The sequence below is a fragment of the Leptodactylus fuscus genome, chromosome 1 (genome assembly GCF_031893055.1).
Source record: "Leptodactylus fuscus isolate aLepFus1 chromosome 1, aLepFus1.hap2, whole genome shotgun sequence".
NCBI lineage: Eukaryota > Metazoa > Chordata > Amphibia > Anura > Leptodactylidae > Leptodactylus > Leptodactylus fuscus.
This window is the reverse complement of record NC_134265.1, coordinates 324684005-324711703: the sequence shown is the minus strand read 5'-3', so window position 1 is coordinate 324711703 and position 27699 is coordinate 324684005. Positions and strand designations below refer to the sequence as shown.

The 27699-nt window shown below is 43.6% G+C and overlaps 1 protein-coding gene across 2 annotated transcripts in view; it reads left to right on the top strand.

Moving 5' to 3' along the window:
- The window catches only part of SLC2A9 (solute carrier family 2 member 9), a 220024-nt gene that overhangs the window by 123187 nt on the left and 69138 nt on the right, over positions 1-27699 (top strand). For both annotated transcript variants that reach the window (XM_075260760.1, XM_075260767.1), the window contains exons 10-11: positions 7653-7754; positions 9317-9392. In XM_075260760.1, coding sequence (XP_075116861.1) covers positions 7653-7754; positions 9317-9392 — 178 coding nt within the window. The remainder of the gene's footprint in view (positions 1-7652; positions 7755-9316; positions 9393-27699) is intronic.

Below are 27699 nucleotides of genomic sequence, written 5' to 3'. Positions count from 1 at the left end.
TTACAGGCCCTATTTACTTGCCAATCCTGGCTGGGCCGGAATTGGTAAATGACACCATGGTCCCCACAAATACTATCATTATACTCGGGGGTCTTTGCAGACCCCCGAGTATAATGATCGGCGGACCGGGAGAGGTAAGGGAATGTAAAAAACAGTGTTACTTACCTCTCCACAATCCTGCCAGGCCTCCTTCCTACTTGTCTGACGTCTCTGACGTCACATGAACCCAGCCTTCTTCCCGGGTCATGTGACGTCCGACGTCATAGAAGAAGGACGGCAGCGAAGAAGACAGCATAGGAGCCGGGGGACAGGTAAGAAACAGTAATTTTTTATGTTTTTATTCCCCCGGGTCTCCGATTATTATACTCTGTGATCTGAAAAGACCCCAGAGTATAATAATTGTTTATGGGTGTCCACTATGGGGCATAATACTGTGTACAGGGGCCACTATTGGGGATGATACTGTGTGCAGGGGCCACTAAGGGACATAATACTGTGTGCAGGGGCCACTATGGGGTATAATACTGTGTGCAGGGGCTACTATTGCGGATGATACTGTGTGCAGGGGCCACTTAGGGACATAATACTGTGTGCAGGGGCCACTATGGGGTATAATACTGTGTGCAGGGGCTACTAAGGGACATAATAGAGTGCGGAGGAGGGGTCGGTCGAGGTCTTCGGAGTCGGTTGGGGGGGAGGCCCATGTCAAAAGTTCACCACAGGGCCCTGCCATTCCTAGTTACGCCACTGGTAGGATGCTTTATGTTTTCAGTATCCTGCTTCAATATCTGACTCCCATTGAAAACAATGAGGGGTCAGCTGCGATCGGGCACAAAATCCAAGGCAGCTCATAGGTCATTCTCAACATACTTGGGTTCGATAAACTTTGATCTTTCTGACTTTTTTTTTTTTAAATATCTGTGCACTCTGGTGCACTGTAGTGATAAGATTCATGATGCACAGGAATCACTGGCATAACTATAAGAATCGCAGTGGTCTCAGCTGATATCTGGCCCAGAGACCAAGGGGGCCTGAGGTCACCCTCAACACACTAAGGTTGATTAAGCTTCTTTTTATTACTGTACAGTGGGAACCCGGTAGTAAAGTGGGCGCTGGTTACAGGCACTAATCCTACAGCCGCTTCGGTCAAACTTGGCTGATGTACCATTTTACCAGTGGCACATGGGTGCCACCATATTTGCTGGGATCACATTGCCGTGTATTGTATTAGTAATCAGACCCACAAGGGTTCAAGACCCCTAAGGTTTTAAAATAACAGTAAAAATTTAAAAAAAAAAAATCAAAAAGACCTAAAAATTCTATTAATCTCCCTAAAAATAAACACCGTAAAATATGAGCACATTAGGTATCTCCAAGTCTCAAAATGTAACAACTCATCAAAATATGTTTCCCATTCAGTGAACACCGTAGTGGGGAAAAAATAAAAAGAACCTAACCGTCATGTTTTTGCCCTTTCGCCTCCAAAAATATTTAAATAAAAATCAATAAAAATATCGGACATTCCCCAAAAAGGTATGAATAAAAAGCACATCTGGCTCCACCAATAAGATGCCTTATGAATCCACGTATACAGAAAATATTTTTTTTCAAATATTTGGATTTAAAACTTAATCAAAACTATATGAATTTGTTATCACATTGAATTCCACCCATTCTGAGTTTTTTCTCCAGCTCCCCAGTACATAGTATGGAATATTTAATGGAACAGTTATAAAGCATAATTTGTCCCGCAAAAGTGAAGCCCCATGTGGTTTTGTTCACAGAAAAAAAAAAAAAAAAGTTATGGCTTTTGGAAGGCGGAGAGTAAAAAATGAAAATTGAAAAAGGATTTCCTTTGATGGCAGGCAGTCTGTGCATGCTAAATTTATGACCTCTGCCCTCTAGGGCACTGGAGTGAGAAGATATATGATACACAGCCTTCCACTGTCAGAAAGGAGAAAAATAACACTTTAATGGCAAAAATAGCAGTTGCTCTATAGCATATAATCAAAGAGGGGTTGTGAGGAGACTGGAGTATAGAACGGAGCCTTATTATTATGTGGGGGGCAGTGACAGGGGAGTGATAGGAAGCTTGTGTGAACAGATATGTCATGAACAAGGCATCATGAAGATATATCATATATATATAGAGAGAGAGAGAGAGAGAGAGAGAGAGAGAGAGAGAGAGAGAGAGAGAGAGAGAGAGAGAGAGAAGGAAACAGAGATTTAAATGCTGCTAAAATGTGCAGAAGATTGTGAAAAGTTGCAGCGGGGGTCCCAGCTAAACTTCTGCACCAGGGCCTGTGAACCTTTAGTTACACCACTGCCCAATGTCCCAACTCCCATGTGACATTAATAGTTTTACTGATTTATGTAGGAAAGGGACCTCATCAAGTCAAAATCTGAATACAACCAGAACTCTGCCCCCCATAATCCTGGCACTGTCAGGGAACCACAGAAATGCCCACATTCACAAGAGCGGTACTCCAAATATGCTACCACTTTAGCTTCAGGAAACCAATTCTGTGCCTATTCATAGCGAGTATCCAAGCAGTGCCAGGCTCCTTCTGAGAACCTGTATGGCACTATACAAAGCACTTGCGACTTTTTGGCTGTATGTCCGTACACCTGTAACCCTACCTCCCCAAAGAGAGCTTCGGCCCCTTCTATTTAGTGGCTGGTGGGCATCTCAGCATCCATACCTCATTGACAATAGCCTCTGACATGTCAACTTGACCCCTCAATAGTTTTATGACTCTTTCATAATGCATATATATGTATACCATTGTATCTCACAGTGGTGTTTAGCAGGCATATGAATAACTAGAACTTTCTGCCTTCTATTTTGCTCCATTGTGTATCCTAATAAGTACACAGTGTATACTGAATATGTATTACTTGCATGTGCGTATTCCTGCTCTGCATTTTCTAGCTATTATAAGCACATTATGAATACAGTTTACAGAAGACAGGATGTTCTTCCATTTTTGCAACAGTATTTTAATATAAGATTTGTTTTTTGAAAAAAAAAAAAAAAAATAGCAATAATGTGTAAATAATGCAAGAGAAACCTATTATTATTCACCAAACTTTAGAAACTTTACTTTAAAATCGGGACCTGTCTCCCCTCTTTACCATCTGCAGATATAGCAGAGATAGCCTGACTTTCTGCGGTGGAATAAGTTGCCAGGAAATAATAAAAGTCATTGGAAAAATATGAGGTTGTGAGAATTTATTTCAGTGCAGAAAGTCAGGTTAATTCTGCTATACCTGTCTCAGGTAGCTCGGAGGCTGGGAGTAGTAGTACGTGAACTTGACATGGTGGATATGAACTTGACCAATTCCTGGGCTGAGGAGCCTGCAAGGTTCCTGGTGGTGATAGTAGTGTTTTCCCAGGGGTATGTCCTAATTGTGGTAAGCCGTCCTGAGCCTAATGGGAGTTGGAGTAACCATGTTGGCCATGCAAGAATAATCCTCAGGAGACACAAGGTATGCAGAAACAGGGTAATTTGCAACTTTACTTGAGGTAGAACACAGTTGAACAGCATCAACATATGGAGGTACACTTATAACATTTAGCATTGTGCGTTGGTTCTAAGTTGGCAGTTGGTACACCCAGATGGCAGTCTGCTCTCCTTGCTGGTTCACATCTGCATTCGGGATTCCGTTCCCCTCTCTGCATGACAAATGCTAGAGAAAAGAGCTGCAAGCAGTACTTTTCTCTCCACATAGCAGAAACCACATGGACCCCATTATAGTCTATGGGGTCCACAAGTTTTCTAAGGTACCGTATTTTTCGGACTATAAGACGCACCTAGGTTTTAGAGGAGGAAAATAGGGGAAAAAAAATTTTGAAGCAAAAAATGGTAAAATATTTAATATATGGGAGTTGTAGTTTTGCAACAGCTGCAAGGCCACATTGACAGGTGACCCTGCAGCTGTACGGGGACGCATAGAGTATTTTTTTTTTGCGGGGCCAGAAGTACTTTTTAGTTATACCATTTTGGGGAATATCTATTGCTTAGATCACCTTGTATTGAAAAAAAAACCCGGTGGTTTATGACATATGATTTTCTACTTTTATATATATATTCTAGGGACAGGAGGTGATTTAGAACTTTTATTTATTTCATATTTTTATTATATATTTTTAAAGCTTTTTTTTTTTTTTTTTTTTACTATTTTATTCCCCCCCGGGGGCTTGAGCCTGCGGTCACTTGATTGCAAGTCCCATAGACGGCAATACAACTGTATTGCCGTCTATGGGACATTCTGTCTATTAGTATTACGGCTGGTCATAGACCCAGCCGCAATACTAATATATAGCAGTGACAGGCCTGGGAGCCTCATTAGGCTCCCGGCTGTCACCCAAACAGGTCGGCTCCTGCGATATCGCCGCGCAGGAGCCGGCCTGCAACTTCACAGGTACGGGGCCGGTGGGGACCGGACCCGGGGGAGAAGGGGCCACTGATACTGACCCGGCATCCGCTGTAATAGAGAGGCGGATGCCGGCGAGGGATAGACGCCAGCACAGGTGCTGGGGCCTGAGACATCGCTGCGCTCCTCTGCCCTGCATGAAGCCTGCAGCGGGGGAACGGAGGAGCGGAATAGCATCACTCCTCCCGCTGCTGGCTTCATGCGGGGCAGAGGAGTGCAGCGATGTCTCAGGCCCCGGCACCTGCATCTATCTCTTGCCGGCATTCGCCTCTCTATTATTATTATTATTGTCCGAGGCTGACATTGGCCCCATCTCCTAGTCAGACCATGCCCCCGTCCTCCTTTTGTTATCCCCTGCTTCTATCCCCACCAAGCGGTGTCACTGGAGGCTGAATGAATCTCTTCTCCACTCTTCTGTCTCTTGTGACACCTTGCGTAACCACCTCTGGGAATACTTCTCCCATAACGTATACTCGTTCCCATCAGCATCTACCCTCTGGGAAGCCCATAAGGCCGTTATGAGAGGTCACTGTATTGCTCTGGCTACCAGACAGAAAAGAGACCGGAAAGCTAAAGAAGCGGCCTTAACATCTCGCATTCGAGAATTGTCGGCTCGTTTAGCAGCCTCTCCCTTGATATCTACCCTCCACCGTCTTGTTGCGGCCAGGGCGGACCTCAGGGACCTGGCTATCCAAAATGTTCAGCGTCTTCTTCTGTACAGTCGCCAGCGATACTACGAGAGAGACAAAAGGCCCATTCCCTCCTAGCCAAGATCCTACGGGTTCGCCAGGCTTCCTCTGTTCCCCATGCTATTCGTGATCCCCAGGGTGTCTTACAGCATCACCCTGACTCAATTGCCTCTTTGTTCCACGACTGTTACACAAAATTGTATTATCTCCCTCCCTGCACTGGGGCGGACCCGGGATCTCGGGACTCGACCCTGCACTCCTACTTGGAGTCCTGTACCCTACCCAAACTTCCTCCCTCTGCTCTTTCTTCCCTTAATGCACCTATTACAGAGGATGAACTTAGTACCACCCTTAAGAGCCTACCAAATGGCAAAGCTCCAGGGCCTGATGGTTTTACAAATTTGTATTATAAAACGTTCTGTGCTGACCTTCATCCTCACCTTTGCCGCCTTTTTAACTCCTTCCTAGAGGGTGCCCCCATTGCCCAGTCCATGCTTCACTCATACATCACTTTGGTCCCTAAACCGCACAAGGACCACCAGGAGTGTTCTAACTTTCGTCCTATTGCCTTACTGAACACTGATTTAAAGCTTTTTACTAAAATCTTGAAAATGTAGGCAGAGATGGGGGGACATGAAGGGGGCCCATGAAACGAGGGGCAGATGAAGGAGAGGGAAGAACAACATGAAACTGGGGCAGAGATGGAGGTGGGATCATGAAACTGTAGGCAGAGATGGGGGACATGAAACTGTAGGCAGAGATGGGGGACATGAAACTGTAGGCAGAGATGGAGGTGGGGTCATGAAACTGTAGGCAGAGATGGGGGACGTGAAACTGTAGGCAGAGATGGGGGAGACATGAAACTGTAGGCAGAGATTGGGGGACATGAAACTGTGGGCAGAGATGGGGGAACATGAAACGGTGGGCAGAGATGGGGGACATGAAACTGTGGGTAGAGATGGGGAACATGAATCTGTAGGCAGAGATGGGGGGACATGAAACTGTAGGCAGAGATAGGGGGGACATGAAATTGTGGGCAAAGATGGAGGGGGGGGGGGCATGAAACTGGGGCCAGAGATGGAGGGGGGGGGACATGAAACTGGGGGAGAGATGGAGGGGGGGGGGACATATAATTTATGGGTGACTGTAGGAGGATTATACTGTGTGGGGGCACATTAAAAATGAATGAGAATGGGCGTAGTCAACATAGAAGTGGGTGAAGCTAAATTTGCCGTGGCATACTGTGTGCGCCACACATTTAGTCCCTCTTTCTGTTCTTCAAAAGTTGGGAGGTATGTACTGTGTGCAGGGACCACTATGGGGCATAATACTGTGTGCAGCGGCCACTATGGGGCGTATTAGTGCACGCAGGAATGTTAAATTTTTTTTGTTCCGCAATAAATGCAATTAATATAAGACACTGTCTTATTTTGGGGAAAACAGAGTATCTGGACATGTCCAGGCAAGAGAAAAGGTGAGGAAGGACATATCAGAATATTCTACTGTATATATTCTATGGCCATTAGTTCTACAGTACAAGACCACAATATCATTGTAACTAGTGATTTACTACAAGTATATTGTGTAGGCTGACCATGGTGGGCTGTTGTAACAGTCTAGAGAATAACACCCTCTAAGGACTGACTCCTAATCGTATGTGTTGTGCCATACATTGCCCTGCATATGGAGGATTTTTCTCACTAATTTTCATTCTATTAAACACATTTCTCCAATATTTTCTTTTTCGGCTGTTTTCTAGTACACTGTCAATGAATTCATTCACACCTCAGTAATTTGTAACAAACACGGGATTCCAGAATTATTGTTCTTTTCTCCATAAAATTTAGTTGTGTACTTCATGAAAACTACTCATCCTTGTCTGGGTTCATGTAGCATAAATTAATATTTTTTTTATTTGCCTGCAATAATAGCTATTAGTGATGAGCGAGTAGTATTCGATTGAATACCTCACCGGCATAGGAATGCGTGTAATCGGCCGAACACTAAGGGGTTAAATGCATCGAAACACTCATCACTAATAGCTATTATTGCAGCCAAATAAAAAAAAAACAACTATTAATTAGCTTGCTGGGACGCCATATAATGAGCGTGTTGTTGGTGTTGATGATCTCCCTCAGCTCCACTTGAGGAAAACTCTGTTGACTCTGTTTTGCAGCATGTTTAAAATTGGCAAACTGCCAATTTGGATTAAAGGTGTTTTCCCATCCAGTGTGTCAGCACTCCCTGGAACATATCAGATAATATGCAAATGCTTGTACTCAATTGACTCAGTGCTATCTGTGTGTTTACATAGAGAGATAACAGACCAGACCTTATCAGCAACCTCCAATTAACTGAGATACGCTGCTGTCAAGAGCAGTTTAATGTAGTATATGAACATAAATTCATAACAGTTGTGAAGCCTTGTCATTTACATGTCATTTATATATATAGGGTTAGATGGTGTGTTTAACTCAACATGTAACCACATTAATCCTTTTATGTATTCGTTTTATATTTCTCCAGGGAATGACGGTTGAAAAACTTGGAAGAAGGATTCTGCTGATCGGTGGTTTTGGGTTAATGGCGGTGTTTTTCGGAATACTTACTATATCGCTGACTTTCCAGGTAAGAATTTACTGGATACATTATTAGAGTAACAAAAATGCTATAGGATGGATTTTTTTTTACAATATTTGTTTTACAATATTGGTCAATTGTAACATCCAGCTATTCCTGCACATTGTACTGTATATGAGCAATATATTAAAGGGGTTGTCTGGGATAAAATGATAATTTACAGTAAACTAATCACTCTCCCGCTGCCTAACTTCTAACTTACATGCTTTATAAAAGATGTATATTTACTCAGATCGCCAGTGCAGTCATGTGGCCGCCTCAGGCACATTTTCTGATTTTGGGAATGTCTCCAATGCTGGCCTCCCCCAGCCCATCATACTTACCTGCATTCATGACCTCATCTTCTGGACACGAAACGTCACTTCCGGAGTGCAGGCGCTGGTAGAAGTCAAGAGAAGGAGCTGGTGGCACAGAAGAAAAAAGTGATCTCTAGGACAGGATGATGGGGTGGTGGGCTGAGTTAGTTAGTTAGGTAGGGCTAGTAGTCTGCAGGCTAGCTAGTAAAACAGGGAGGGGGTACCGTGGTACTGAATGGTGCTAGCACTACTATGGAAACTGGGTAGAAAAGCTGTCCCCAGCACTACGACGGCTGACTGGGCCATGCCTGAGGGTGTTGGTCAGCTGTTCCTGAGCTAAGCTCGGCCCCGACAACTACTGTCTCTCTAAACATGAAAACCTGCAGACAGTTAGGATGAGATCTGAAAAAGGCTAGGAACTGGGAAACTAAAGGCGGTCACCCCTAGCGAAAGGATAATTACAGTTGCAAACAGTAACAACTAGGATGAGACATGCTGGAGAACTAACAGGCGCACCACTACCATAAACACACAACAGGAATTGAGGAGAGGAAGAGTGGAGTAGTGAGGAAAGGGTATCACAGGACAGGGGCAAAACAAACCTGAAATCCAAAACAGAAACTCACTAATACCAGTGACAGGCAGCAAGAAATGCAGGACAGGGGTTGAGTAGGAATGTTTGAGGGTAAAACAGACACTCACACAGGACAAAACTCACGCCACTTCTAACTAAGCTCCAGAAACTGTACAACTCCAAATAAACTCTCCTTTAAGACTGGGCCAAGAATCCTAGATGGTAACCACGAAAACCAGCAAGGACTGGAGCCAGCAGTCAGCCTAATACAGACCCCGGAAAGACCTGATAGGTTGACAATTACACACACCTGATACACAACCATTGACCAAACAGCTCAGTGGCAAGAGAACCAACCAATGAACCACAGGACACCGGCTCAAATCCCCAGGCGAACACCACCAAAAACACTCAACCATATTATAACAATTCAGATCCTGACACTAAGCTAAGCTTTTTATTCTTGGACCCGTGAGCCTTTAGCTACACCCCCTGCCCAGAACAGTAAAGTGGGTCATAGATTGTATTTTTGTTATATAATAAACCATTTCAGAGTTCCACCCAGAAGTGCTGCATTCTATGCCTTATTCAATGGCAAGTGCTAAATGAACAGAATTTTAGTGGACTATTTGCTGTAGTTTAATATGCGATCTCTTGTATTTTTATCATTGTAAACACAGGACCGTGCTCCATGGGTCCCTTACATTAGCATCGTCTGCATTCTGAGTGTAATTGCATCTTTTTGCATCGGACCAGGTAAGGCATTTCTGCTGAGATCAGCATAGTATGTATGATGTGCGGTATTACAGCTCGCTGCGCTCGGCACGTGCTTTCTTTGACAGCATTTAATTTTGTAAAGCTGGAAAAAAACCAAAGCTTTGCTAATGCCTTTCAATTTTGTTGCTAGGAAATCAGAATATATTTTAATTAAGATAATTAGATGAATCCAATGATGTTCACTGAGCGGTTGTGAAAGGAATTATGTTAATTTACCAGAGAGTAAACTTATAATAGAATTATAGAGAAAATGGATCGTCGCACTTTACAGAATGCAGATGTGAAATTCCGTAGATATTTTTGTATCTGACAATAATCTTAAGTGTTAAAGGGACTGCCTGTTAATATTTCTCATAAAGGCACATGGACCTCATAGGGGGAGATTTATTAACAGAGGGGTTATCCAGATTCCATAAATCAACTGCATATACAGCCATCGCAGGGCTAAATCCTCACTGTTCCCTTGTGCACCCTTTGCTTGGCTTTATTTTACTTGCTACAATATTTTTAGCTATTCATATAAACTACCGGCATGTAATACTGCATTTCACCAGCAGTGGCCGCTGCAGGATAACTGTGTGGTTAGTCAGAGTGTCAGATGATTGCTGGGGTGGTTCACTTTAGAAAAAAGGTACTCTTCATAAAGCAACCTTCTTAAGGCTAAGGCCCCATGGGACCTCCCGTAGCAATAAAGCGCTACAGGAAAAACTGTGGTGGTAACGCATCACGCTTCTTCCTGCAGCACTTTAGAAAGAGTCTAGTTGCAGAGTCTTCCTCCATGGATTTTCTGTTACAATTATACCTATAGAGAAATTTCCATAGGTATAATTGACATGCTGCGATTAACAAAACCATGATGGTCGCGACGTGTCCGTACCAGTGTTTCCACCACGGGCAGATTGCGGCATTTCTGACCCCGGCCTTATGGTTTTTTCCCATCTCAGGATTTCAGCTACTCTCCTGTCTCCTCTTCCCTTTCTTGTTTTTCAGCACAGTGCAACAACATGCTTGTGCTTGTGTAAACAGTTATCTCTGGATATAAATAACAGAAAGACTAATCAAGGAACTTTTCTAGTATTTATAAAGTCTCAGCAACTGAAAACATTATGCAGAGAAAGAAGAAACTATACAGTAGATGGCCAGGAGCTGGGCCTGAGTCATCAGCCTGACCAGAGATGTGGTCTGTAACCTAGGCAACCAACTGTAAACACTGAGGATAGAGATTTAGCTATATATGGCAGATGGAGCAAGATAGATAAAGCAATGTATTGGGGTCAAACACTTCAGTTAGCTTAAGCTACAAGTGCTGAATATGATCCTTGTGATAGGAATACCCCTTTAATGTTACAGTAGATAGATAAATACACTTATTTCTATTCAGAATGTCTACTTCATTTTGGATCACATCATATCATACCTCACAACTTTTGAAGAACAGAAAGAGGGACAAAATGTGAGGTGCGCATAGTACGCTGTGGCAAATTTAGCCCCACCCACTTTTATGTTGACTCTGCCCATTCTTATTCATTTTTCATGTTCCCTACACAGTTTTGTTTTGTTTTAAATTCTGATTTTATTGAATATTTTTACAAATTTTTACAACAGGTTCAAAGTTAAGAACAAGATAGGGAATAAAGTGATAAAATAACAAATGTAACATAGTACATTGGAGCTCGAGCAGTCCAATAGTAATATTTGAGAAATACAGTACAGCAATCAAATACATGTGCATATAAGGAGGCTTAATAAAATTGAAGACGCTGAAGTATTATAAAGTATCTACTTCCTAGCAAAGAATAAGCTCGTTAAGGGATGGGGAAGGGAAAGGAGGAGGGAAACATTGGATGACAACTTAAAACTGAGTTGTAGGGGGAGTATCAGACGAGAGAAAAAGGATATAGCAGAAAGAAAAAAGAATAAGAGGAAAAGTATCCAGTCATCTATTGGTCACATGACAATGTAGGGAATGTCCACCAGGGTGACCAGACTTTCAGATATGAATCTCGAGTACGAAGTTGCCAGCTGTCCAGTTCTTCGTACCTGGCAATTTGGTGAACCTTCTCACGCCATAGCTGTAGCGTTGGAGGTGATGGTTGGAGCCAGAAAAGGGGGATCAGCGAATTTGCAGCTGCAATTAAATGGGTAGCTAGATTCACCTTAGAAGGGGAGTACTGAGGAGAAGGCTTAGACAATAAAACCATTTCAGGAGTTAGTTGTAATTTCTTGTTTAGTATTTTTGATATCTGTGTGGCCCTACACAGTATAATCCTCCTACAGTCACCCGTACGTTATATGTCCCCACATTATAATGTTCCTTTCCAACTGCCCCACAGTAATAAGTCCCTCTCCTCATGCCCCAGTTTAAACTGGGGGAAACTAGAGGGGACATTAAACTGCGGGGGTAGTTGGAGGGGGAAAATAAATTAATGGCAGATGAAGTGGGACATTAAACTGGGGGCAACTAGAGGGGGCCAATATACTTGGGCATCTAAAAGCATACATTAAACCGTAGGGGTAGCTGGAAGGTGACATTAAATTGGGGGCAACTAGAGGCATACAGGTCCCCCTTCAGCTACTCCCATGGTTTAATGCCCCCCTCCAGTTTAATGTCCCCCCAGTTTAAGTGCCCCCTTCATCTGCCACCAGTCTCATGCTATGCCACACCACACCCTGCATCTCACATCCCCCCCTCCCCTCTCAGTACCTTAGATCACACATCTCTCCATCTCTTGACTGCACGGGACACTGACATGCCCACCTAGTCACGTGACTGTGTGGTGTCACACAAGGTCATTGTACAGTAGTGAAGCTTTCCCCCGATCACCAGAGCCTTTTATCTGTTATAAGAGAGGAGGGTGATCAGGGGAAAGTAAAACACTTCAGGGACAGAGCAGGACATGCAGGGAGCTGTGTGGGACTGCAGAACTGGAGCCTAAAATCGGAACTTTCTCATTAAATTTTGGGATGGTTGGGAGCTATGTCATATAGTTATGCCACTAGAGAAGTGTTAGTGCATCAACATAGACCAGGTGAAACTAATGAACATGTAAAACAAAAAGATCAAATACATTAGTAATATTCTCCATCTATGTAGCCCTACGTTACTGCTGTGCAGGCCTACAAGTCTCCATTCTCTGCCATCTATCTCCAGCTTTGTGATAATCTGGCAGATTCATGTGAGCAAGAAGCAGAGGAAAGATAGAGGGTAGCAAGACTAAAGAATCAGACTACCAAGGACTTGCTTGTTGTCTGTTACCATGGAGACTGCATAGGAACTATATAACAGCAAGATATTTTTAAATAAAATAATTAGCAAATTTGCAATTTTTTTTTCGTTTTGCTTTTTTTTTTTTTTTACTTGCAAGTGTCAGTAGGGCTTTCTAATCCCTCTACTGTTGCTTCAGGGGTTGTCATTTCAGTTAGACACTTTGCTCATATTATTATTATTATTAGAATTTTACATTATTTTCCAGTAATATTTCTCTATACTATAATACAGCTCCTAATGCTACCTGCAATACTGCAGAAGAATATATACATAAATTACAAAGTGTCAAAAAAGTTCAGTATACAACTGGGCGGGGGCGTTCTTAAAGACTATATTGTATCCTGCATGGAGGATTTTTCTCTCTGCCATCCTCGGTATAAAAATTATAGTCTATGGGATCCGCGGGTGTCCACGGGTAACTGCTGTTTTAGCACATGGCTTCTCTGTTATTTGGGTCCTCAGACTAGCCTAAGCTGATTCTTATCAGTTTAAAATTTCATCTTAAAGGGATCATATCATTAAAATGCTATTTTTTCAGACACGTAGGAATAGCCTTACGAAAGGCTATTCTTCTCCTACCTTTATATGTCTTCTCTGTGCCTCTGTTCGGTAGAAATCCCAGTTTTCTTTAGTATGCAAATTAGTTCTCTTGCAGCACTGGCGGCGTCCCCAATGCTGCGAGAGAAATTTCAAACCCCTACGCATGCACAGTCGGCTCTGCCATCGGGCCTTAGACCACCCCCCAGTGCTACGAGAGGACTCATTTGCATACCAAAGAAAATCGTGATTTCTACTGAACGGCGGCGCAGAAAAGATATCTAAAGGTAGGAGAAAAATAGCCTTTCTTAAGGCTATTGCTATGTGTTATTCAGAAAAAAATAACATTTTTATGATAGAATCCCTTTAAATGAGTGTATGTGAACAGTCAGAACAACAGAGATAACAGTCACAGAATGAGCTATCAAGCAGCTACTCAGGCACCTTAAAGGGATCCTATCATTAGAATCCCTTTTTTTCTAAGTAACACGTAGGAATAGCCTTAAGAAAGGCCATTCTTCTCCTACCTTTAGATGTCTTCTCCGCTCCACCATTCAGTAGATATTCAGTTTTCCGTCTTTATGCAAATGAGTTCTCTTGCAGCCCTTGTGTCCCCAATGCTGTGAGAGAACTCTCCAGCGCCGCCTCCATCTTCAGGAATCGGCCTCCACGTGTCGTCTTCCGGCCTGGCTTTCAATCTTCTACGCATGCGCAATTGGCTCTGTCAGCGGGCCTCGGGCAGAGCTGACTGCACCTGCACGCGGCCATTTTTTTTTGTGGCCGCTTACTACAAGAGCTCACGATTGCGCATACATAGAAGATTGAAAGCCAGGCTGGAAGACGACATGTAGAGGCTGTTTGAGTGCTGGGGCCCACCCCCAGTGCTGCAAGAGAACTCATTTGCATAACAAAGGAAAATGGAATATCTACCGAACGGCAGCGCGGAGAAGACATCTAAAGGTAGGGGAAGAATAGTCTTTCTTAAGGCTATTCCTATGTGTTAGTTAGAAAAAAAGGGATTCTAATGATAGGATGCCTTTAAATACTGACATGCTTCATCATTACAAAGAATACGGTTTTAAACACCAGGGGGCAAACAGAATATGTTCTGGCTGGGTAACTCTCAGCTTCTTCCTGCACACCATGTTCCAGTTGACAGTTTTGTACCTATATGTAAATAGGAAAAGAGCCGTTGGTGAAGCAAAGCCAGAGATTAACCCAGACATCATTTTATTATTTAACTTTAGGGCTTTATGACAGAAAACAGTGGATTTGGAGTTCTGCAACAGAAAAGTTGAGCTCCAATTGCTATAAATATATATGTTATAAAATTAATCAGCATAAAATCTTCTACCTAAGAATAAAATTATGATCTTAATCCGATACAGAAAAAGCTGTTTGGGATATGTGGGCATGACCGTGTTTTCTGGTAGTGCCATTTTCACGGACCTAACCATGCATTGACTATGGCTCTATTCACATGGCTATATTTTATGTCTGCTAAAGCAGACAGAGATAGAGAATGTCAGAAAAACAATCCATCAAAAAAACAGACATATGAATAGACTCATAGAAATTCATGGATATTAAAACAACAATGTGGCTGCCATTCAAAAACGTCCGCCACATGGCTGTTATTTACTGTTGTGTGAATAAGGCCATATATATATAGAGAGATAACACAGATTCCATAATAAGGGATGGTCACAGTTTATCTACAGTACTCTGCCTCCCTCAACAGTGACCTCTGCACAGGTCACAGAGCATGCCCATAACACAACAAGGTCATCCCTATACCTACAGTCTCCTACGGCAAAATGGCGCAGCCCAGTGGCATAACTACCGGGATAGCAGGGGTAGCGGCTGCCACAGGGCCCAAAACCACTGCCAGGATTGGTAAGTAACGCCACGGGCCTCATAAACACTATTATTATACTCAGGGGCTTTTCAGACCCCCAAGTATAATGATCGGCGGTCCAGGGGAGGTAAAGGAACATAAAAAACACTGTTACTTACCTCCCCGGGCAGATTCGGGCCTATTTCTGTGACTCTCCCTGATATCACATGATTGGGGCCTGCGTCCTGGGTCAAGTGACGTCCTAAATGTCATTGAAGATGGCCGACACCAACAAGGACTGCAGCGGACCCGGGAATAGGTAAGTAACATTGTTTTTTGTGTTGGTACCCCCCTTCAGTCTTCGATTATTATACTCTGGGGTCTGGACCCCAGAGTATAATAATTGTTCATGGGTGTCCACAGTGGGGCATAATAGTGTGTGCAGGGGCGACTATGGGGCATAATACTGTGTACAGGGGTTACTATGGGACATAATACTGTGTGCAGGAGCCACTATGGGGCATAATACTGTGTGCAGGGGCCACTATGGGGGATAATACTGTGTGCAGGGGCCACTATGGGGGATAACACTGTGTGCAGGGGCCACTATGGGACATAATACTGTGTGCAGGGGCCACTATGGGACATAATACTGTGTGCAGGGGCCACTATAGGGACATAATACTGTGTGCAGTGGCCACTATGGGGGATAATACTGTGTGCAGTGGCCACTATGGGGGATAATACTGTGTGCAGGGGCCACTATGGGGCATAACACTGTGTGCAGGGGCCACTATGGGACATAATACTGTGTGCAGGGGCCACTATGGGGCATAATACTGTGTGCAGTGGCCACTATGGGGGATAATACTGTGTGCAGGGGCCACTATTGGGGATAATATTGTGTGCAGGGGCCACTATGGGGGATAATACTGTGTGCAGGGGCCACTATGGGGGATAATACTGTGTGCAGGAGCCACTATGGGACATAATACTGTGTGCAGTGGCCACTATGGGGGATAATACTGTGTGCAGGGGCCACTATGGGACATAATACTGTGTGCAGTGGCCACTAGAGAGCCCAGGATTGCGGGGGGCGGTCGGGGTCTTTGGTGAGCGTCGGTCAGGGGGCCCATGTCAAAAGTTTGCCACGGGGCCCTGCCGTTCCTAGTTATGCCACTGTCGAAGCCTAAAATCATATACAGAAAACAGAATAAGAACTTCTACGTTTAGAAAGTGAAAACTAAACCTTCACCTATAGCGAGTTTTTCCTGCGACAAGCCTCCAGGGATTGAATAGTTAAGGCGTTCTATGTTTTTTCCAGTGATAATACGGTGGATTAGTCTGAGTCTGACGGGACTGCTTTATACAGCAGATTAAAATACTGCCTGTGTAATTTTTATCTCAGTGGTTCGGCAGTGATAGAGCAAGATTAGGACAAAGATTAACATATTTCGTGTATAAGGAGCGCTGCGCCTTGATGAGCGGTCACAAGGGGCAAACATTTGGTGCAGCGCTTAGTCAATGCAAGGAAAAGCAGAGTCATGTACAACTATCAGCAGACGTGCCGCATGCGGACTGCGTGACATTAATGGAATGGAGATATTAAAGTACATTTCTGCTCATTCCATTTGATGGAGCCCATTTTTACAAACCCGTTATAAAGAGTATATTTCTCACCAGAATAATCGTGCAGTACCATACACCCATACACGGGGTATTAGCCTGATGCTGATGAGAAAATGTTACTTGTCAATGTGAATTGTGACCCAATAGGTCAGGTATAGAGATGAGCGAATAGTATTCGATTGAATACATCGCTCCGGTAGGAATGCGTGTAAGCGGCCGAACACCAAGGGGTTAAGCGCAGTGAATATTCACTGCAATTGACCTCTTGGTGTTCAGCCACTTACACGCATTCCTACTGGAACGATGTATTTGATTGAATACTATTCGCTCATCTCTAGTCAGGTATGATACATTGTATTTATTTGTGTGTTTATTTGTGTATTTTATTTATGTCTTGACTAGTGTTTGGGTTCTCTGAAAACTGTATCATAGTTACATAGTTACATAGTAGATGAGGTTGGATGAAGACATCAGTCCATCAAGTCCAACCTATAACCCTACAATCCCTACAGTGTTGATCCAGGGGAAGGCAAAATCCCCATGAGGCTCGTGCCAATTGCCCTATTTCAGGGGAAAAAAATCCTTCCCGAGTCCAATCTGGCAGTCAGTATAAAAACCCTGGATCAACGACTTTGGGTGTGAATTATGGTATATGGATAGTACTATATCACTTTTATAGATTATACTTTATGTGTTACGGCTTCTCGTTAATATTTGTATGTCACTCTCTGCACTCCGCACATTTTTGGTTCTGTAAGATATCCGTCAGATATCATTCACATAAACTGGATGTTTCTTGGTGAAATGAATTTATATTCTACAAGAGGAATTCCTGTTGTTCTGCTTTTTACAATGCAATACCAGCTCAACGCCAGCCCAGATATATAGATTTTTTTAGATTCTCCCTTGAAGATTTTTTTCCCCACATATCCTCACACTTAAAGAGGACCTTTCACCATATCTGGGCACATGCAGTGTTATATACTGCCAGAAAGCTGACTGTCGGCTTTCCCGATCCGTGCCCGGTGTAAAGCACTATCGGTCCCGGTACCGTAGCACTTTACAGTCAGAAGGGCGTTTCTGACCATTAGCCAGAGACGTCCTTCTGCCTCGCGGCGCCTATCTCGCTGTGCTGTGGAGCCGGGAGGAACGCCCCCCTCTCCCCTCTTGATAATACTCGTCTATGGACAAGCTGTGTGAGCAGAGGGAGGGGGCGTTCCTCCCGGCTCCACAGCACAGCGCGATTGGCGCCGCGAGGCAGAAGGACGTCTCTGGCTAATGGTCAGAAACGCCCTTCTGACCATAGAAGAGCTACGGTACCGGGCCGTAAGCTCTTCACACCGGGCACAGATCGGGAAAGCCGACAGTGCGCTGAATTCAGCGCACTGTCAGCTTTCTGGCAGTATATAACACTGCCTGTGCCCAGATATGGTGAAAGGTCCTCTTTAAGTTTCTGCAGATTTAGAACTTCTTTGATGGATTTGTCACTCCCCAAAGATAGCAATGTTACATTGTAGATGGCTCATTTATCCTTCAACCATGTTTGTTAATATTGTTGTATAAGGTCAAAATTTGTGTCATATTATACAGACAATTATACGTGTCTTTCTCTTGCACGATAAAAGGCATGTCTGAATCTAAAGGTATGTCCCCAAACCCATGGGACATCATTTTAACAATCATTTGCAGATTTCTCTGTGTATTTGTGGCAGAATCTGTTGTAATCCTGCACATTTTCATGAATTTTGCTACATATTCACAACAGGATTCACCTCCCCCCCCCCCCCCCCCTCATTAAAGGATGAGAAATCCGTGATGAATGTCCAGAAGAAAAAAAAACGGAATTTTTTGTAAAAATCAAATCCATTTTACTGTCAGGGTGCATGCAGACTACGTAACGCCGGGCGTGTATGAGAGCCGTACATGCCGGCATTACGGCAGACTGCCGAACACTTCCCATTCACTTCAATGGGAGCGCTCGTAACAGCGGCGTTTACGAGCGCTCCCATTGAAGTGAATGGGAAGTGCTCGGCAGCCCTGCTGTAACGCCGGCGTGTACGGCTCTCATACACGCCCGGCGTTACGTAGTGTGCATGCACCCTTACTGTAAAAACTACAAATTATTTACCTCATATGCAGGGGTGAACCTGAGCATGAGGGGAGGCCGCTCGGTGCTAGGTAAGCAAAAATGCCGCCCTCCCCCGGGGCCCTGGCATAGCGCCGCCTGAAGCGGTCGCTTCAGGTCGCCTCATGGGGGTGCAACGCTGACCATATGGACATACCTTTAGGAAAAATTCATCCATCAAGAATCACATTTTCTGCAGAAATTCTCACTTTGCAGGACATATTTGTAGAGTAAGGGCCCCTTCACACGGCGTAAGCGCGCCGCTCATTTAGACATGTATACACGTGTCCAAGCGCGGCGCTTCAAAACAGAGCCCATTGATTTCAATGGGAAGCACGCGTATATCGGAATATACGCGCGCTTCTCATTGAAATCAATGGGCTCTGTTTTGAAGCGCCATGCTTGGACACATGTATACGTGTCTAATTGAGCGGCGCGCTTACGCCGTGTGAAGGGGCCCTAAAATGGTTGTGTCTAAAGATGGGAGAACCTCAAAAGACTTTTCATTTCAGGTTCGGATGGTTCAGTCCAAAGGTTTGTTTCAGGACAATTTTCTTCATGACGAAATGGAAGTGTTATTATTATATTTTCTCTTTAGGTCCCAGAGTATAATAATTGACAGTAGAGTAACATAATAAATGGTTGCTCACCTTTCCTGGCTTTACGCGTGTTCCCATTGTAGTGAATGGGATGTGTTTTGAAGCGCTCGCGTGTACGGGTCTAAATGAGCAGCGCGCTTACGCCATGTGAAGGGGCCCTTAGGCTGTGTTCACATGGAGGAATTTGCTGTGAATTTGGGGACGGATTTCACCCCCAAATCTGGGGCAGATTCCTTCTGGAATCCACCTCCCATTGTTTTCAATGGGAGGCAGAGATCACAGCAGGACATGGAAAAAAGAAGTGCCCTGCTCGATGTCGCCATGGATTCCGTGTCTGATTCAGCCTTAGAGTTCACTGCTCAAGACTCCCTCCTGTTTAGGCCCATTCTTCTGGGCTTAATCTTCTGCGGGATGGCGCAAGAGAATGCTGATGTACTGCATCCCTTCACAGCTAAACTGCGGTGAAAATGCCGGCAGTGGAAAATGAAAAGGAATTTCTCTTCATTTTCCGCCATGTGAACGTACCCTTAGGGTCCTCTTCTGGCCTGGTAGGTGAAGTCACAGGCTTTAGCGGTCACATTCGGAATAATGATGTCAGTTTTAGAACAGGGTCGTGGTTCTTCTCCCCGGTTCTGAAATCTGGCTGTAAATCTGTATTTGGCAGAATTGTGGGGGAAAGACTGAATCCCACCACATCCATGGACTGCAGATGATAGCCTCAAGGACCTTATATGGTCCATGGGCCTTGTGTTTGAGACCCCTGCTCTAAAGGTATGATAGTGCTCAACACAATGTCCCCTACAATGTACTGTGGCTGGTTGGATATTGAGTTTCCTGGTGACAGACTCCCACTAAACACCTTGACAGGGTTTGCAAAAAAAACCGTAGGGTTGGCATACACATTAGATGATTTTGTAGACTTTGGCAGGACTGGCTGACCATCTAATGGCTATCAAGAGTTGTGTGGAGAGGCTTGGCCACTGCTCCATAAAACTCCTCTCATGGCAGCCTTTCTTTGGGGAAGGAAGGGGGTCCTCTAATCTAAGACACTGTTCCCGTCATGTTTCAGGATTTTCTTACATATACAGTACAGTGAAAATATTTTAAGGCAGGAGTAGGTTGAGTAAAAGGGATCATATCAATACACATTACTTATGCACACATCCTCCATATAAACCCAACTTTATAGTTATCGCTCTTGTTCTTACATGAAAAGGAGCAATCTGACAACCATTAGCTAAGGACAAGTAGCTATTTCCACCCTTCAGGCTCGCTTCTGTCATGAATATGACCTCTTACTCTGAAATTACACCATCCTTAGGTTTATTTTAGTTGAATTACGTCTGAAGACAGCATTTATATGGGCATGAATCAAGACACAAGAGCTTCTCATTTCACCTCTAAGCATTTAATGCTGATGATATATCGCCCCCTGATCCAGACAGATTTTGTGTCAGAGGTGAGTGCACAGCAACCTTTCATCTTCTATAATTAGAAACGTAGCAGAACCAGGAAAGGGGATGAATACAGATACAGTAATCCCATGGATTGGACTGGTCTCCGCATGTCTTACAATGCTCAGTTTCCTTAATGCAGCAGTGGAAGCAGGAGCATTATACCTTATATTAGGTATGTACAGTCTAAGGGTGCATGCACACTACGTAACGCCGGGCGTGTATGAGAGCCGTACACGCCGGCGTTACAGCAGGGCTGCCGAACACTTCCCATTCACTTCAATGGGAGCGCTCGTAAACGCCGCTGTTACGAGCGCTCCCATTGAAGTGAATGGGAAGTGTTCGGCAGCCCTGCTGTAACGCCGGCGTGTACGGCTCTCATACACGCCCGGCGTTACGTAGTGTGCATGCACCCTAAAGCCCGATCACAAGAGCAAGTTGATGTGTCCTGTACAATCACGTACAATGAGTGGCAATACATTCATGTATATGTCCTTCATCTTCTTTCTTGGCTCAGTATACAGTCCTATGAAAAAGTTTGGGCACCCCTATTAATCTTAATCATTTTTTGTTCTAAATATTTTGGTGTTTGCAACAGCCATTTCAGTTTGATATATCTAATAACTGATGGACACAGTAATATTTCAGGATTGAAATGAGGTTTATTGTACTAACAGAAAATGTGCAATATGCATTAAACCAAAATTTGACTGGTGCAAAAGTATGGGCACCTCAACAGAAAAGTGACATTAATATTTAGTACATCCTCCTTTTGCAAAGATAACAGCCTCTAGTCGCTTCCTGTAGCTTTTAATCAGTTCCTGGATCCTGGATGAAGGGATTTTGGATCATTCCTCTTTACAAAACAATTCAAGTTCAGTTAAGTTTGATGGTGGCCGAGCATGGACAGCCCTCTTCAGATCATCCCACAGATGTTCAATGATATTCAGGTCTGGGGACTGGGATGGCCATTCCAGAACATTGTAATTGTTCCTCTGCATGAATTCCTGAGTCGATTTGGAGCGGTGTTTTGGATCATTGTCTTGCTGAAATATCCATCCCCGGGGTAACTTCAACTTCGTCACTGATTCTTGAACATTATTCTGAAGAATCTGCTGATACTGAGTGGAATCCATGCGGCCCTCAACTTTAACAAGATTCCCGGTGCTGGCATTGGCCACACAGCCCCAAAGCATGATGGAACCTCCACCAAATTTTACAGTGGGTAGCATGTGTTTTTCTTGTAATGCTGTTTTTTTTGGACGCCATGCATAATGCCTTTTTGCATGACCAAACAACTCAATCTTTGTTTCATCAGTCCACAGGAACTTCTTCCAAAATGAAGCTGGCTTGTCCAAATGTGCTTCTGCATACCTCAGGCGACTCTGTTTGTGGTGTGCTTGCAGAAACGGCTTCTTTCTCATCACTCTCCCATACAGCTTCTCCTTGTGCAAAGTGCGCTGTATTTTTGACCGATGCACAGTGACACCATCTGCAGCAAGATGATGCTGCAGCTCTTTGGAGGTGGTCTGTGGATTGTCCTTGACTGTTCTCACCATTCTTCTTCTCTGCCTTTCTGATATTTTTCTTGGCCTGCCACTTCTGGGCTTAACAAGAACTGTCCCTGTGGTCTTCCATTTCCTTACTATGTTCCTCACAGTGGAAACTGACAAGTTAAATCTCTGAGACAACTTTTTGTATCCTTCCGCTGAACAACTATGTTGGACAATCTTTGTTTTCAGATCATTTGAGAGTTGTTTTGAGTAGCCCATGATGCCACTCTTCAGAGGAGATTCAAATAGGAGAACAACTTGCAATTGGCTACCTTAAATACCTTTTCTCATGATTGGATACACCTGGCTATGAAATTCAAAGCTCAGTGAGGTTACAAAACCAATTTTGTGCTTCAGTAAGTCAGTAAAAAGTAGTTAGGAGTATTCAAATCAATAAAATGATAAGGGTGCCCATACTTTTGCACCAGTCAAATTTTGGTTTAATGCATATTGCACATTTTCTGTTAGTACAATAAACCTCATTTCAATCCTGAAATATTACTGTGTCCATCAGTTATTAGATATATCAAACTGAAATGGCTGCTGCAAACACCAAAATATTTAGAACTAAAAATGATTAAGATTAATAGGGGTGCCCAAACTTTTTCATAGGACTGTATAGTTGTAGCTGTAAAGGTTGGCATCCCTGAAGTTTGTCCGGGAAAACTTAGTGTGACACACAGACACACAATGCAAAGACTGAGTCAACTTCTCTCCTTTTTATCTGGTTTCAGGTGTGATTTTTAGATTGCCCACACCTGTTACTTGCCACACGTGAGTTTGAACGAACATCACATGCTTGAAACCAAGTTATTTATCCATAATTTAGAAAGGTACCAGCAACTTTGTCCAGCCCATTTTTGGAGTTTGGTGTGAAATTATGTCCAATTTGCCTTTTTGTTTACTGTTTTTGTGTTGTTCCAATACACATAGAGGATATAAACATGTGTAATTGCAATAATTTTCTAGGAGAAATACTTAATTTTCTGAAAAAATTTCAAGGGTGCCAACACTTACAGTCATGGCCATATCTCAGTATAATAAAAATTTGTCATTACAATACTCTGTAACAAGATGGATGCACAGTTGGAGCCGGTTGCAGGGGTTTTTCAGTTAATTTTAATTTTAAAAATGTTGTACGTACATGACAACTGAAGTCCATCACTTGCCTCAGCAATATGCCTGGTTCACATCTGCGTTCGGTATTCCATTCGCAGAGTCCGCTTGGGGACCTCCCGGATGGAATACCAAACGCATTAAAAAGCGGTGAGCAATGAAACCACACGGACCCCATAGACTGTAATGGGTGTGTGTGTTTTCCGCGCTTTGTCCGTACGAGTCATGCGGAGAGAAAAGTAATTCAAGCAGTAGTTTTCTCTCCACATGATTCATGCAGACACTGCACAGAAAACACACAGACCCCATTATAGTCTATGGGGTCCGTGTGGTTTCATTGCTCACCACTTTTTAATGTGTTTCATATTCCGTACGGTGAGTCCCCAAGTGAACTCCCCAAACGAAATACCGAACGCAGATGTGAACTAGGCCTAAGCCCTGTTTTTGCATGCAGAGTTGGATGAATCTCCCAAGATTTGTTTAGTTTCTGGCGGCTCAGGTCCCTGGTTTGTTTTAAGTCAAACAATTTTGGAACAAATTAAGTGAAATTAATATACTCTAGACTCTCTTCAGACTCCAGAGTATAATAGGTGTAGGCGCAAGGGAGGTGATCAACCATAAAAAAACATACTCACCTTCCCTCACTTATTTTGGGCCTCCTTGCAGCAACCAGCACTCTCTCCCTGTCTCTTCAGTAACATCATGCGTCCAGAGTCTCACTGCTGACACCTGTGATTGGGCCCCAGCGGTGACATGGGCAAATGGCATCTACAGGAGAGTGCCAGATTCCGCTAGGAGGCCCAAAAGAGAATGGGTAGAAAGAGACGGGGAGGGTGGGAGGGGATAGTAATGGGCGGGATCACTAGACTAAAGAGACACAGGCGAGGGTGGGAGGGGATAGTAATGGGCAGGATCACTAGGTTAGTGAGACAGGGAGGGGGAGTGTTGGCGTGAGAGAGGAGGGGGGAGCTGAGTGAGAGGGAATTAGTGTAGCAGCACAACAGGAAGCTACATTAAGTAAACAAAGGAAGACAATATATTTCTCCTCTGACATTTTTGTAGTGTTTGTTTCTTCTTACTACTTTATTTTATTATTTTTCAATAAAATTTGTATTTTATTCCATATACTCTGAGTGCTACTGCTTCCTTTTCCTTAGTTTTCTATATGTCTATCTGTTGTCAGGGCACAATGTATCATTTGGAGCCTATTTATGATTTTGGGGATGACACTGCTTGTCATGTATGGACCGTGTGATCCGTTTTTCTAGCTTGCCATGAATTTGCTACTTATTCGATTCTGAATATCAATAGACGTCGCAGTTGAACAAATCCCTGCCTGTTATACATCGCTATGACATGTTTTATTGACTTTAAGTGACTTTCATAGCATTTAATAGAATGATATAATCTAGTGATCTTAGTTTTGTAGTTCTGTAATACATTTCTTAAGGTAGTTACAAATTTACCTTAATCCTTTCCAATCTGAGCCAGGGGCGCAGCTATAGGTAGTGCAGAGCGAGCAAGCGCACCCTATATAATAAATTCCAATTAGGGGGCATGTTATCCTCGGTGAGCATCTATAGTGACATGATAGTAGTTACAGCACATGGGAATTCTGATTTTATTCCATATTTATTAGATTTTATTACACTTACAGTCTTCATTTGCTGGATGTAAGTTGGTTGTGGTTTCTACTATTAGATCCTTGCGATTTGTGTATGTATGTCACCAGGCAAAATCTAAAGCAGCATCTCCGCGGGAAAAAGGGTTTAGCTAAAAGCAACACATTGACCTAGTTTGACATTTGAATTATTATCTGGTGGATTTGCTTCTCCTGTTTTCTGAACTGTTTTTTCTGACAGTTTCTGGACAATGTCATGTTATGGTTAAAAAAAAAAAAAAACACATTTCTGGTTTGCTTGTTTTTTCATATCTTATGGAAAGGACAAATCCAGGAAGACTCATTGTATCGGATATGGGCTGATGGATAAACAGAGACTACAGAAAAAAGCACAAATACAATAAAATTGAACAGATGTATTCATATAAAAGTAAAAAGAGAGTTGAATAGACTCGGCTCAGTGTCCAGCGGGGATTCCTTAGGGCAGTATGACATCCACAAATGTCATGTTCCCACCTAAGGGCCTCTGTGCCTGATGTCATGCTTTCCCTCGCCGCCGTCCTTTATCTCCTACCCTCTGTGCTCAGTGTTCTGTCCTCTTTCTACTCCTAACTTGCAGCTTCTTAAAGTGCCAGTGCACACCAAGTACTTGTCTCTCAGCCATTACCTAGCACAAATAGTCTTCCCCCAACTTTCCACTGCCTGAGCAGCAGGTTAATGGTCCAACACTCTGCCAAGACGTAATTCATCTCTGATTGGCTCATTTTTGACTCCACTTGTGATTCCTGCTTCCTGTTTGCTGCCTGTCCAGACCTTCTTCCTGTCTATCATAGTGCTTGAACTCTGCCTGTCCTGTCAATGGGCTGTCTACTGTTTTGTACAAACTCCACCTGCCCTAACTTCTGACTGTCGGACTACGACTGTTGTCTAAACTTGCCAACTTTTTTAAGTTGGCCCCTGAGAAACCTGATACACTCCTATGGCCACGTCCCGGCCACATTTGGGGGTGTTGCACATCCCATTACATCGTCATATATAATATTGAGCCCAGTGGATGTTTGGAGCCAGGGGCATAACTACCATAGAGGCAGCGGAGGCGGCTGCCACAGGGCCTGGGCCATTAGGGGGCCCGGTGACAGCCGCTACTACTGCATTTTTTTAAAAAAAAAATTTTAATTGGCCATTACGGGCCCTATTTACTTGCCGATCCTGGACATAATACTGTGTGCAGGGGCCACTATGGGGACATAATACTGTGTGAAGGGGCCATTATTGGGTATAATACTGTGCGCAGGGGCCACTATGGGGGATAATACTGTGTGCAGGGGCCACTATGGGGACATAATACTGTGTGAAGGGGCCACTATTGGGTATAATACTGTGCGCAGGGGCCACTATGGGGGATAATACTGTGTGCAGGGGCCACTAATGGGCATAATACTGTGTGCAGGGCTTACTAAGGGACATAATTGAATGCGGAGGAGAGGGTCGGTCGAGGCCTTCGGCGTCGGTTGGGGGGGGGGGCATGTCAAAAGTTCGCCACGGGGCCCTGCCATTCCTAGTTACGCCACTGTTTGGAGCCTTCTGCTAGGCCTGGAAGATTTGCCTATTTTCATGGACACTGGGAGGTCACCCCTTTTTGAGGGAGCCTCCTGGACATTTTGGGAGAGTTGACAAGTTTGCCATTGCCTGATGACTACGACTGTGTCATCTGCTCAGTTTTACATCTGCTGTTAACCCATTTTTATTATGTTATTGTAGATTTTTTAATACTAGTTTCTGTATATGATTATGGGGATGTCCATCTTGGCTGAGCTTCTGTTTTGCTCTGTTAACAGCATTTAGTGATATGCTTTACAGCATTGTCATGACCATAGGCAGCCATCAATAGTCTGGAGTTGACTCGATGAGGTTTATGGGCGAGTTTTATAGACATGATCTGTGCTGAGGGGAGGTAGGTATACTAGGAAATCATCTATTGTCAGTAGTGGATACAATGATGTCTCAGTGGTGTTATCTATAGATGTGTTATCTTCTATTATTACAATGTCTGTGATGTAAATGAGGTGACTGCTGCAAAGAAAACCCTTGCAGGATTGGAAGGTGTCAGTCTATCAAGATGATGATGAATTTCTAAATGATATTTTTAATATAAAAACATGATTTAAAAAAAAAATGTAGTGACATTTTCCCATTAAGTCTATGACAGTTCCAGCTGGTATATGAATCAGCAGGAAAGTCGTCTGATCACATGATCAGCTGAGGCCTGGGGCTCCAATTGGAGGCGGAAAAAAGTAAATGATGCACCCGATTATATTAGAATGCCCTGACCTACAGGCCTATGGTCTAACATATGTTGCTGCAGTTGCTTTAAGGGAAGATATTCATTTAAAAATGCATTGAAGTACAAGGGAAAATTGTGTTTTTGCACATGGGGATTTCACCCTTTGCATGTTTCTCAATGTCAGCCGTCCCTTAAAGGATCATTTATGAATTGACCTGTTGCTGCCATGTTGTCTTGTAGACTTCAGTCGTGGTTCTCATTGG